Genomic DNA, 14,551 nt, shown 5'->3' with positions numbered 1-14,551 from the left:
TACAGTTTTGTATGTAGAACCTCAGAAAATCGCTGCGGTCGGCAGATTTGTGGTTCTAATATGTTTTTCCCGATAGGGCGCCACGATTAAGACGGACGAAGCAACGGGAAAAATTGTTATAGCCAGGGTGATGCACGGCGGGGCCGCCGACAGGTCGGGGTTGATCCACGTGGGGGATGAAGTGGTCGAAGTCAACAACATGAATGTGGAAGGGAAAACACCAAATGATGTTCTTAAAATACTGGTAAGTTGTTTTATGAATTTTATGTCTACAGGATGTTAATGAACTTATGTTAAATATTTTTGCCACCTTTTGAGAACTGCTGATTTTTATAGATGTTCGATGTACCCACCATTTGCTTGCACACAAGCTTCAGCGCGACGTTGCAACTTGCTCGCACGCGTTGCAACATTGCCACGTCCTCTCGACTCGTGTTACAAGCTTCAGCAATACGATGTCGCAGTTGATCGATGTCGATGATCGATTGTCACGAACTTCCGTGGAATACACATAACTTTTCACATATACTCTCTAAAAACAGCACAGCAATCACTACAACAATGTATTACAAACTGACTTTCGAATACAGTCCAGCTTCATAAGAAACCTGCAAACTCGTAAAAAGTGTTATAGAATTTTTTGTTTTGTAAGTATTCGCCGCGATAAAATACATGTATTTCAGCAGTTCCAAAACAGTTTTAAACACATTTTTAATTACCTTTTTTCTCTATGACCTTAAACTTCCGATACAAGTTTGTTACATCAGTTAACTCAGTTTTTGCTCCTTTTTCACCCCTTTCAATTTTTTTACGTAAGTTCATTAACACCCTGTATAACACTAGAAGAATATACGAGCATACAAGGTGTGTTTTAAGACCTTGTCATGACCTAAATAGGGTTAAACAAAGCCCATTTACCTTTACCTGCTGCTAGCACTTCAATTTTTTTTAGTTGTATCTTGAAAATCAGATTTTATAGCACTATTTACAGTCCAGACGGTATCTGTTTCAAAGAGTCCATATTTGGGTGAATCGTATATCCACGGAGATTTTTGGCTTTTTGGCTTTCAAATATCACTAGAAATGAACATTTTTCTATGCGCATAAAAAAAACGTGGGCAGCACAATATGCCCAAAAAATTAGAAAAATATCATATTTTTCTTCCTATTTAATTATGTATCTTTTTAAGAGTTGATTCTAGGCGAAAATGGAAGAGGAAAAAAATGTTTCTAATTAAATTTTACAAAATATGATTATTATTGTAAAAATCGAAAAAATCGTCAAAAATGGTGTTAAAAAACTACTTTTTAGGGATTTTTTTGGGGTCTTTAAGTTGGGTTTAGGACCTTATACTTGGCTCAAGAAAACTTCATGTTATGTAGAATCATCACACCAAATTTCATCAAAATCGATTCAATACATTACATAATAATTTTGCAATCCAGATTTTGAAAAAAAAATTGCAAATTTTCAAAATTTTGCACCGCAAAAACCAGGGCCCTTAGATACTTAAAAATTTAATCACATATGTATAAAAGGACTCTCAAGCTTTCAAACGCTTTTTGAAAAATTTGAATCCGTCAATTAGGAGAGCTCTGGCGCTTGTTTAAACATTGGTCGAATTTTTGTACTATAATTTTTTTTTGTATTTTTGTAATATAATGAGTTAATTTCGCATTTGCTTATATTTTAAACAGTAAATAATATTTTAATTATACTTTAATCACAAAAGAAATGATGATTAAATTAATAATTAATGAATTAATTACTAATTTTCGACATATTTTGAGAATAATTGTTGTTTAAACAATTTTAGAATATTTAAATAAATTTGTTTTTGACCTTTAATAAACATATAAGTTTATGTACTTACTTTTGATACAATAAAAAAATAAAGTTGATAGTTAAAGGCAGTTTAAAGGTAAATAATTATCGGACTGTTGAAAGACCAATAATTATTAACGATAGGTATTTGAAAATACGCTAATTGTTTTTTTAAATCGCGAAACATCGATTTAAAAAAAATCATCAAAATCGAACCTCCAGAAACTGAGATATTAAAAATTTGTAAGCGCGTCACGGTTTTGAACTCGCCGATTCAATTTAGAGCAGGCCGAAGCGGCCGCGCTCTCTGCTGTGCACAATTTTGAAAATTTGCAATTTTTTTTTAAATCTGGATTGCAAAATTATTATGCCAAATCTATCTAACCGATTTTGACGAAATTTGGTGTGATAACAATCATGGTTCATTCGATTTGTAACTAGTCATATTTTGTAAAATTTAATTAGAAACATTTTTTTCCTTTTCCATTTTCGCCTAAAATCAACTCTTAAAAAGATACATAATTAAATAGGAAGAAAATTAAGACATTTTTCGAATTTTTTTAACATATTGTGCCGCCAAAAGTTAAGCCCACGTTTTTTTTTATGCGCATAGAAAAATTTTCATTTCTAGTGATATTTGAAAGCCAAAAAGCCAAAAATCTCCGTGGATATACGATTCACCAAAACCAACAGATACCGCCTAGTCTATTATTAATATTTTACCAAACAGAAGCGTTTACTGACATTAGGAACCAGAAATAAAATAAGTTATATTCTATAAAACATTTAACCTTGTTATTTATTTCTTATTTTACGAAATATTTTTACCTCTTTTCAGCAAAATTCCGAGGGAACAATAACTTTTAAATTGGTGCCGGCAGACGGAAAGGCATCTTCAAGGGAAAGCAAGGTTAGAGTCAGAGCGCACTTTAACTACGAAGCTGCGACTGACCCTTACATACCTTGTAAAGAAGCTGGCTTAGATTTCAGTAAGGGAGACGTTTTGCATATAGTGTCTCAGGATGATGCATACTGGTAAGATTGTCACTGAAGCATACAAAGAACTTTTTTTTTAATTTGTTGAATTTGTTTGTACTCTTTACCACCCGATATTTTTCTTAGGTGGCAAGCGAGAAGAGAGGGTGACAGAAATATGCGCGCCGGCCTTATTCCTAGTAGGGCGCTCCAGGAAAGGAGAATAATTTACGAGAGAACACAACTCAAAGACGGAGAAGACAGTAAGTAGTAGACAGTAGGATGCACTGTCCTGTCAATCGCATGATGGCTTAGCATCGCACTGCTCCTCACTTTATTCTCATTAGTTAGTTATCAATCATCTTAATATTATTAAATTTGTTTATATGTAACTTCCAAATTTCTTTCAAATTTTAAGTCATTCTAATATTAATAACACAATTTTCAATATTAACAATATTCCTAATCTTCAAAAAGTTATTTTTGTGTTCATTTATTTATTTTTTGGATGAAAGATGCCTCCATGAAGGTTTTTTTAATATGAGCTTTCACAGCTGTGCGCCAGTTGTAGATCTCTGTTTTCTATTTAATGTGTGACTAAAATTTGGCCAAACTTTGCTGAAGGATTCTAGACAAAAATTAATAAGAAGATCCATATAATCACGTAACCAGAACTGCTTTATTTTCAAGATATAAGGTATCCAAAATCAATAAGAATATGAAGTTTATTTGAAAAGTTGATGCTACTTCAAATAAACACAACTTTTGGTTTTCCGTTACTTTAACACAGCGTTGTTTTTAATATCAGAAAATTCATAAACGTAATTCAAAAATTTGAGTATAAATAAACAATCTTTAGCAACATACATGAATATCGACTCAAAATATTAGGATGTACAGTAATTTTGTTGCGTTTAAAGATATTAAAAACTTTTACAAAGAAATTCGCTTATTTTAAAAACAGTAAAATAAATAATAGAAAAATGTATTCCGGAACTGTATATTTTTTTTGCCATAACACGTTGTATATATTTTCTGATAGGTTTATCGTTAACGTGGTTGAAAGAACCTGCTCCAGATTGCTAAACATTTGCTAAAACTAAACAAATGCCGTATCGTGTTGATGATGCATATCGATGCATTCGAGAGTATGTATTCACGTGTCAAATTTCTCTACATTCGTCAAAAATAGCTAATGTTCAAAATCGGTTGACAATTAATAGGAATTTTTAGTAATATTTGCTACAACAGTACATTGTGTGCATGAAACTATTCAACGTTTTCCAAATAATTTATCCAAATAATCTGGAAATACTTGACATATTTGTATTTGGCAAGTGACCGCAGTCGGTTTAAAAACTAGTGGCAAAATATTTAGCTTCTTATAACTTTCTAAAATATTGCGTTTATGGTACAACCGTTTAATCATATCTATTACTGCTAGAAATTGACCTATTAAATTAAAATTTTTAGCCATAAGTGGGGATTATATCAAATGATGTAAAAATGTATATTGAATTCTATGAAAAAATTCAAAATTTAAAGCATATCTTTATGTCGTTTCTAAAAATAAATCTATCACAATGTTCAGGTCAGGCAGGCCAATAAGAATTGCTCCATCACATGAGTTTTTAGAGATAACCTAACCTAAAAGTGCGAAAAACAGCTTTTACTATATTTGATGCTGTTACATTACGAGGTAATTTTCTTCCTCGATTCCCAGGGCTGTGAGTGAGGTTATCCAGTTGACGGTCATGTAATTTTTTCAACGACCTCAACTATTTCAAAATTGTTTATTGCAGAAACGAGCGATGAAAAATTTTCTTTGCCTTCAGGACGCTGAAGAATGTTAGCAGAGTGTTAAAATGATACATTTTGTATTTCCGACCTTAGATTCGTAATCAGCGACCATAAAAACCTGAAAGAGTGGGAATTTGTAATTTCTTTTTCTCTCATTTTGAGTCTTCATTTACTGCTACTTAATTTCCGAATATGATATGATTTCTCGAAGAGGAAGGAAAATATTTGAACGACTCAAAACACATTTTTGAAGGGGCGTAACAAGTTTTGTGGGGAAAATTACCTTGTGATGCAGCATAATTTCAAATACAGGGTGACCTGTTCATGTCTCAAAAACACTTGGGTGCAAGTTCCTCATGGGAAAATAATAGGGATAGTTCATGTAAAGTTCTTAGACGCCCAGTTTTCGAGATACAGTGTGTTGAAGTTATTACTTTCCAAATGGTTTTCCTTAATTATCTTTAAATCTGCTAAAGATAAAAATGTCAAAATTTATACACCAGTAATCATCAACTGTGCGTTAAGAATAATGTGCAAACGGTTTCTTTCTGAAAAGCAGTGTCGCCGATACAGGTAATTGAAGGGGTACAATCAATGAAAAAATATGTTAAAAGTCAAAATTGATTACATTTCTAAACGGTTCTGTAAACTCTAAAGCATACTACAAAAGAAAGGTATGCTTGTCGAAATTCGGTAGCATGTATCATTTTCGAGAAAAATGAAGTTGCATAGAAGGAAATGGGGGACAATTTCAGTATCTACTGTAGTACGTCGAGTTTGCACATTTATTTAATTGTGCAGCTGTTTTGTTCTGTATGTTTCCGAGCCTGTTTCCTAATATTTTTCTGTTTTTATCACTTTTTTTAAGCATTCATGTCAATCAACAATTCAGTCCATTCAACAATTGTTTATTTTAATAATGGTAGTGTAGTAGTTTACAAAATCTAAAATTAGTTTAATTTTTACTTTTAACATATTTTTTTTTCGATTGTACCCCTCCATTTACCTGTATAGGCGACACTGTTTTTTAGAAAGAAACCATTTGCACATTATTCTTAACGCACAGTTGATGTTTGCTCGTGTACAAATTTTGACATTTTTATCTTTAGCCGAGTTAAAGATAATTAAGGAAAACCATTTGGAAAGTAATAACTTCAACACACTGTATCTCGAAAACAGAGCGTCTAAGAAAAAAACTTAACATGAACTACTCCTATTATTTTTCCATGAGAAGTTTTTTTGAACTATAAACAGGACACCCTGTATAGCAAAAAACGGTATTTTTTGTACTTTTTTAGATTAGCATGTCGAAAACCTGACGTGATGGAGCATAATAGCAATTCTGATCAGATTTAAGTGTAGCCTATGAAATACCTTCAGGCAAGTATAGCTCGGTTTGCCAGTTTTTTGGACCTGTGTTATCCAAGTTGAATTTAATCATTATGAAAATCATTTTCATATTTTTCATACAATTCAACGTGATCGTAAACTACTATTTTCAAGTTTGAGGTTAACTACAATCAATTCTAGAAAATTTATTTTCTTGTACCTTGCAACAACTTACATTGTCAGCATTGTTTTTATGCGGTCATATAATGTAAATGTGCATCACCAAGGTGAAAACAAAGATCTACACATCCGTCAGTGTCTTATAAAGTGTTTCACTTATAACAGTGTTTAATAATAATTAATATAATAATAACAATAATTTTGATTTTTTACTTACATTGAAATATATCGATTTCCCTTTGTTCTGTTACGTTTTCTTTCACATCTCCATTACTAACAACTCATTTGGTGGCCGTAGGGCTTTGCTCTGTTTCAGCTTTGCCTGTGCTAACCTGCAGTCAGTTCCCGAAATCCCCTCGTTGTGCATCCAAACCTAAAACTAAAAAGATTATGTATGATACAGCAGAAAACGACGATTTCGATCGGGAGCAGATCGCCACCTACGAGGAAGTGGCCAAGCTGTACCCCAGGCCTGGGATCTATCGACCGATCGTTTTGATAGGCGCCCCGGGGGTCGGCCGTAACGAACTGAAGCGGCGCCTTATCGACACCGATCCCGATAAATATAAAACACCAACTCCTTGTAAGTGACTTTTTGTTGAAACATATTTTCAGCCTTTCAGGTAATTTCATAATGTTTTTAACTCCCCTCCTATATAGTTTATACAGTGTGTATCAGCCAAATGGAATAAATTCAATAAAAAATAAATGAAGGCGTCTTCGAAAAAACACTCGGAAACGTCGATTGGTATTTTTAGTTGTGCATTTCTTTCAACAAAAACTTTTCATGCAGGGTGTGTCATGTAACAGTGGTCAATACCATCTTTGTTATTTTAAATGCAACACCCTGTATATTATTCAATTTTTGGATTCTTCAGAAAATTGCAGACATATTTCATGTACAATTTCCTAAACTTATCTTTAACTGTTCCGGAAATATTAAATGTTTTCAGATTCATTGCAAAAAATTAACATTAAAAAAAGAAAATTATTTGATTACAGAAATTCGCTATAACACACTCAAAAACTAATAAGTAATACTGATTACACAGGCACACAAAAAAATATCAAGACCCAGATAGTAAAAACCGAATATGACCATAAAAAAAATTAACTAGCCATTTGCCCGTTACCACCCCCATACACCCTCTTCTGTGTGTATTTCTATGTTTTCTGAGCCACTAAGAACGAAGAAGACTACCAAAAATGAATTAGACCCCTTCGTTACCCCCTAGCGTCACTTTACCACCTCCATACACCCCCTTCTGGGAGTTGAAATGTCAGTTCTCATACAAAGTCGGGTAGGGTGAGTATTCCTTTGTTTTTTGGGCCACTAAGAACGAAGAAGACTACCAAAAATGAATGACCCCCTCGTTACCCCCTAGCGTCACTTTACCACCCTTATACACCCCTATATGAGGGTTGAAGTTGGACATATTCATTAACTGTTAATTCTTTCAAATAGGTATTCTCGTTATTGATCTCTCAAAAAATTGTTATACCCTTCGCCAGTTAAAGAACCATTAAAGAAGCATACCTAGCATACCACACCACAAAAATATGAAATCGATTTTCAAAATTTCTTTCTCTTATAATTCTAGGATTATCATGGCTGCAATGGTATGATGTATTAAACATGCCGTTGCAGAAAAATTACTTTTATCTGCCATAAAATAATTTTTGGAAAGTTGGGATTATTATTTGCATTATTTAAATACCAACGACAAAAGCGTATTATTCGTTGAAAGTCATTATCATGAAATTTTATACACAACGTATTCGGTTAAATTATTATCTATGGATAATGAGTCAAAAAAAAAAAACATTAATGTCAATGTAGGAGATGTTCAAAATGCTCGCCGCGAACGTCTTGGCAACATCTTAATAAAAATAAAAATTTCTTCCAACATTACTCAATATCTCAGGGCGTGACCGATCTAATCGCAAGTGTAATTCGTCTTCTTAAGTCAGCGAAGTCTAGGGGTTTTGGTTTTGTATATAATACTTTTGAGATATCCTCATAAGAAGTCTAATGGTGTCAGATCAGGGGATCGTGCTGGCCATTCCATCGATCCTCGCCTCCATATCCATCGATTGGGAAATATTCAGTTAAGGTACTGCCGAACATGGTAATGGGGCGGTACTCCATCTTGTTGAAACCATATCATATTCGCTGGAACTTGTGGGTTTGCTGGATCAGGATATAAGTTTGTCCAAGTTGGCACGACATTATTTTGGAGCAGTGCTAAATAATTATCGCCATTCAAATTGCCATCAATGAAAAATGGACCTATGATATGATCTCCAACAATTCCTGCCCAACCATTAAACTTTTCAGGGTATTGCGTATGTTCTTTTGTGATCCAGTGAGGATTTTTATTAGATCAATAGCGGCAATTTTGACCATTAGCATGACCGTGAAGTGTAAAGTTGCACTCATTAGAAAACAAAACATGTTCAATTGGTTCACATTCTTATCTAACATTGCTATCATTTGTTCACAAAAATACAGTCTCCTATCAAAATCGTCTTCCATGAGCTCCTGAGTTGGTTTGATTAAATAGGGATGCATTTTATTTTCTTTTAATATTCGAATAATCGATGAATAACTAACATCGAACATTGGGGCTGCTTTTCGACTAGAAGTATGTGGGTTTTCCTCAAACTCGAGCGTAATATCCAATTTGGTGTCATCACTTATTGTATTGACAGCTGCTTTTTTTATCTGCCTTACATATCCAAGCTCGCGAAATTGTATTTCTATTTTACTAATTGCCTCTTGGGATATAGGCGGCAAATTTGAAAATCTTTCATGAAATAAGAGAGCAACTTCAATTTGTGTCCGTGTGTTATCTCCATAACCAATCATCTGTAGAATTGTTATTTTGTGCATTTCTGTTAAATGAACCATTTTTTTGATATGCAGTTAACGAAATTCTAATGACTTAAACACTGACAACTCCTGTTATGCAGGCAGACAACACGTTGCTAAGGCCAGGCGTTTTAAACAAAAGTAAACAAAACTATTTATACCTAGTTTTTTTTATTTCATATCAGTAAAATGGAACGCTGAAATTGGTTTTGCTTACTTTCGCATTACTGAGTGTGTTGTAGCGAATTTAATCAAATAATTTTCTTTTCTTAATGTTAATTTTTGCAATAAATCTGAAAATACTTAATATTTCCGAAAAGTTGAAGATAGGTATAGGACTGTATTAGTTTAATCTTTGATGCTTGGGGAACAGATAGTACAATGAAAATTAATGGTATTTCGTCATATAAACCGTTTTCGAGATACAGTGTTAATAGTTTAAAAAAAATTCATTTATTGTAAATATCTTCTGAAATAATAGAGGTATTTGAAATAAATTTGGTGTACGTTATACTAGATCAAGTTTCCATAAGACACTAATATCAAGACTTTTGCATAACCAGTGGCGGAGATATGGGAAATTAATTCGACTATTTTATAAAATAAATATACGATCCTGTGCAAAATAATAGTCGATTATATTTTCTGAAAAAGCATGCCAATGGGAATAAAAAATGCCTCTTACATTTTGTCGATATCTGTCTCTGTTTTACAGCAGATTGGATTTCTCTATTTACTTTCAAATTAGTCAAATATTGTGCGCTAATGGATTTTTTAAATTCCCGTTAGCTTGGTTCATTTTTCGAACTTGAAATGGTCCAAGATCCTGTATGTACAATGGAATATCAAATAGGATTGTCGGAAATGCCTTCAACATACTCTGTAATTATTTCGTCTAATAGTCTTCTCTTTCATTTTGTTTTGTTTTATTGGAATACGATTTTCCAAGCTGAACTTTTAGGTCATCCAAAATTACTACTGCTGACTGATTTTTATTAACGACGTGCGTCTTTTCCAGATACCTCTCGAGCTATGAAACCGGGGGAGGTAGATGGTAAGGAATATTTCTTCGTAACAAGGGAACAAATGGAGGAAGACATCGAGGCCACCAAATTCATAGAGTTCGGCGAATACAAGGGCAATCTGTACGGTACTTCGGCCGAAAGCGTTAAAGCAATAGTGAACGCTGGGAAAGTTTGCATTTTGAATCCTCATTATCAAGCGCTTAAGATGCTAAGAACACCACAATTAAAACCTTATATAATATACATAAAACCGCCAAGTTTAGAAGTGCTTAAAGATACTAGGAACGCTAATCACGCTAGGTCCACTTTTGATGTAAATAATTCACGAGGTTTTACGGTAAGTTTCACTTTTAGTTAGAGAAATTACTTCTGGTTTACTTTTTCCACATATTCTTTGAACATTGTTGAAAATAACATTCTATAGGGTGTCCGAAATCCTGGAAACTAATGGACTATCCTTCAAGCCAATTTTGTTGTGCAATTTTGCAATTTATTATATTTTAGTTTGTTATTTTTATTAATGTTTTTTTTAATGTTTTTTTTTAATGTTCTTGAGATCACCTTTTTACCTAAAATAAAAATTTAGAGGTTGTCAGTGCTAAGCACTTCTGAAACAATCATTGGATTTGGATAAAAGTTTATTAAAAAAAGATGGCTTTTTAAAAGGAAAAAAAATTGGGTATGTTTCTGGAAAAAATATAATTGATGAAGTCATTACTCGTTTCTGTCAAATCCCAAAGATAATACTTTCGATTGAAAATGGGCTTACCTCATCCCATTTAACACCACGTGTCCCAATTTTTATTTAAATTTTTTAAAGATTTAGAAAAGCAGTGACATAATTTAAAGTAAAAATGACTGCTTCTAGGGCCTTTTCGTGATAAACGTTTGAAAAAGAGAAATAAACATAGAAAAAAATTTAACAAATTTAAATTTTAAATCCATTAATAGTTATTTTAAGAATGTTTACTCACCTGTTAAAATTAATTAAAGAATCGTCTTCTCGTAAACATTTACATTTATTTTGGAACATTTTGCATTTAATTGGTAATGATGTGACAATCAAATTGATATACATGATATTGATGATTAAAAATAAATTTAGTAGTAGGTATTAGAATAACAAAACATGGTGCATGCACAAAGCGAGACCAAAGGAAGCTTTGGAACATGTTAGGAGTTCTTTTCTGTCTAGAAGTTTAACCAGTCCTTAATCCTATAGAAAATATATAGGAGGTCACCAAAATTGCGTCAAGATAAAAAAATAACCATCAGAGCTTTCTTTCTTTCCTGAAGCTTACTGTATTTTTAAAAAGATGTCCAAATGTCTCATTTTCAACGAATTGTATGTTTGTTTTCTTTATAAAATTAGAGATCTATACATACCGGGTGCTTACAAACTTGGGGATGATATGTGAAGAGAAAACAAATCGAGGAGCGAAAACTCGATTGTCAGAAATATTTTTGCAAGGAAAATATTTTTATACACTTAATGACTTACCACATAGATACGATAAAAACTTTTTTGGGACCGCTGAGTCTGCCGATAGTTTTGATTCTGTTTACAATTGTTGGTGTCCATTAACTCATTGTCCCCGTAATGACGAGCCATTTTTCGCACTTATTGTACACACACACCACAGAGGCAATGTCTTTTCTCAAAAAGAAAACATAGTTAAAAAAGAACACCTCTTTTTATGCAACATGTAACTTGGGTACTATTCCAGATGTTCTCAATAAGTTTCAACAATTTTAATTGTTATTAATTTTAAACGCAATTTTGCAGTTTCAATAAATTTTGACTATTGAAAATGCTCCTCAAGTTTGTAATCACGCTGAATAATAATTTAAAATTTGATTTGCAGGACGAAGAATTCAATGACATAATTAAATCCTCCGCCAGAATAGAATTTTTGTACGACCACTTTTTTGACGAAACAATTGTTAACGCAGATTTAGCCGTTGCCTTCAGTCAACTACTTACTGCTGCCAATCGCGTGGAAACGGAACCCCTCTGGGTGCCAGCTTCCTGGGTTCAGTGAGAGTTCCACCGCATTGTTACGTTAGTGTTAGACGACTTGAATATACTTTTATTTTTAGAATTCATATTTAATATTGTTAATACCTTTAGCGTTAGACTCTTCCAAAACAGGTTATTTTGTTACCTAACTGTTCTTTTCCGTACGATATCGTTAGACACTGTTAGGTACGCGTTTTTTCGACGTAATAAATTGAGAATATAAAGTTGCAGACGGAATATATTTTATACTCAGCAAAAGATTTATGATTTGAGTTTGAAAAGAATTAACGTGTCTTTTCTCTAGGCCTTCGCATAAAGGTAACTTGTGTGACATCTCTTACAGTTAGCAAAATTAAAAAAATATTTTGTTAAGTTAAAGTTGAGAGAAATGTATAAAAATAAAAAATACTGACACAAATTTCTTAAATTTGATATTAAACAAAAATGAAATGTTGACGAAAGACTGGCTACACATAAATTCTAACATATAATTAGGGTAATAGAACAAAAAAAAAATTAAGAGGATCTTTTCTTATAAACAATAAGCCTATTGTCTTTTATACTGTCTTCTATTTTCAAAATATTATTATGGCGATGACTTTTGGGAATATTAGGAAATTAATTTAAAAAAATATCTTAATACTTTGTACTTTGAAAACATACAAAGACTTACAGTTCATAAATCTTATTTTTGATGTTCTATTGTGCCCAGAATGTATTGTACTTTATACTGAAACGCCTGCTTCAAAATATAGTTGACGATCCTAAATGGTTAATCAAATTTCTTATTAAAATGACAATAACTAGGTGTATATCGTTATGAATCTACTGATATAAAAATGTGTGTATTCGTCAACGAAATAAGCACAACATTTTCTTATTTAAAGAATACAGAAATTTGATTTGGAAATATGTGAAAACTGATGAGATAGGGATAAAACTACGGCAACTTTTGTGCGTGTTTTTTTATAGAGTGTCTCTTTCGAGTAAAGTCAATCCTGAAAGTTTTATCACCCCACGAAAATTCAAAAGTCGCCAAACTTGAAAATTATTCACAAAAAATTTCTTTTTCTGCTCCTTCTTCAATCTATTTTTTACTAATAATAATAATTTTTAATGTACTTATACAGGCTGTTACAAATTCGCTTCTCAATACAGGGATATCGGAAACGATAAGATATACGAATTAGCTTAAATGGGAGCAAAGTTGCGTAATCAGGGGACCAACATTATGCCATGATTAGTTTTCGAAATATTTGAAAAAAAAACGAAATTTTGGAAATTCGTTTTCGTTTAATTTCAGTCTTGTTTGAGGTGATATTGAAAAAAGAACACTTTCTCATGGCCACTTTTTGCCCTCTATCAAATGGCAGAATCAAGTTTTATATGTAACGTTTCGTCTCTCCAGGACCATCATCAACTTCATTTTTTTGAATACGACGATAGAAATTTTATTACATTTTTTGCATGCCTTCATGACCCGCAATACTGTACTGCCTCAGTCCGAAACAGATTCAGACGTTTTGTCTCGATAAATTCATCTTCAGTGTATTCGTTCCAAATTTATATAAATTTTTTATTTAGATTTCTTTGTTTATTGAATTATCGTACACTGTAAGTGTCGTTAGACCCTGTGAAATCCATCTAGTTATTTAAACTATTACCACAACGCGTTACAATAAAACATTTATTATTATTAACTATTACCATCACTTGGTCATACACAACTCCATAAGCTGTTGCGTTAAAATTAATTATTACAATTTTAATTTTACTATGACAAATTAATTCTTAAAAATGCATACGAACAACCAAAACGCCAACTGAATATTATTTTTTAAAAATTTCAGTAAATGTTGAAAATGAAGATCAGCGTAATATTATGGGAATTTATTATATCTGTAACCGCAACAATATCCTGCAAAAAAATAGATCGGAATTTGTTTGAATTTTGAGCACTCGAGAAGCCTAGAAATAACTAGGGACACGGGAATAAAACTCTAATAATGTTTTATTTTAATGCGTGGTTAGATAAATTTTTAACGAATATACTGAAGATGAATTTTTCGAGACAAAACATCTGAATCTGGTTCGGGCTGAGGCAGTACAGTATTGCGGGTCATGAAGGCTTGCAAAAAAAATAAAATTTCTAGGGTCGTTTTTTTAAAAATGAAGTTGATGATGGTCCTGGAAAGACGAAACGTTACATATAAAAATTGATTATGCCACTCGAGAGAGGGCAAAATGTGGCCATGAGAAAGTGTTCTTCGTTTTTCAATCACCTCAAACAAGGCTGAAACGAAACAATAACGGATTTCCAAAATTTCGTTTTTTTTTCAAATATTTCGAAAACTAATCATGTTAGCCTTGATTTATTAGAGGCATAATGTTGGTCCCCTGATTACGCAACTTTGCCCTCATTTAAGCTAGTTTGTATATCTTACCGTTTTCAAGATCCCTGTAGTGAGAAGCGAATTTGTAACAGCCTGTATTTCTTGATTGTTCTACTTTTACTTGTAATTTTT

At 32.5% G+C, this 14,551-nt stretch overlaps 1 protein-coding gene across 4 annotated transcripts in view; it reads left to right on the top strand.

Annotated features, from left to right (window-relative positions):
* LOC108909786 (MAGUK p55 subfamily member 7) overlaps positions 1-13,131 on the top strand; it is a 32,223-nt gene extending 19,092 nt beyond the window's left edge. For 2 of the 4 annotated variants that reach the window (XM_018714211.2, XM_018714210.2), the window contains 6 exons: positions 77-244; positions 2,664-2,860; positions 2,948-3,063; positions 6,408-6,692; positions 10,000-10,343; positions 11,872-13,131. In XM_018714211.2, coding sequence (XP_018569727.1) covers positions 77-244; positions 2,664-2,860; positions 2,948-3,063; positions 6,408-6,692; positions 10,000-10,343; positions 11,872-12,048 — 1,287 coding nt within the window. In that variant the 3' untranslated portion in view covers positions 12,049-13,131. The remainder of the gene's footprint in view (positions 1-76; positions 245-2,663; positions 2,861-2,947; positions 3,064-6,407; positions 6,693-9,999; positions 10,344-11,871) is intronic. The other 2 variants (XM_018714213.2, XM_018714212.2) reach the window with 2 other exon arrangements.
* The last annotated feature ends 1,420 nt before the right edge of the window (positions 13,132-14,551 follow it).

The sequence above is a fragment of the Anoplophora glabripennis genome, unplaced genomic scaffold, assembly GCF_000390285.2.
Source record: "Anoplophora glabripennis isolate ALB-LARVAE unplaced genomic scaffold, Agla_2.0 scaffold392, whole genome shotgun sequence".
NCBI classification, from domain to species: Eukaryota; Metazoa; Arthropoda; class Insecta; order Coleoptera; family Cerambycidae; genus Anoplophora; species Anoplophora glabripennis.
The sequence above is the reverse complement of the archived record's forward strand: the minus strand, read 5'-3'. Positions and strand labels throughout refer to the sequence as shown.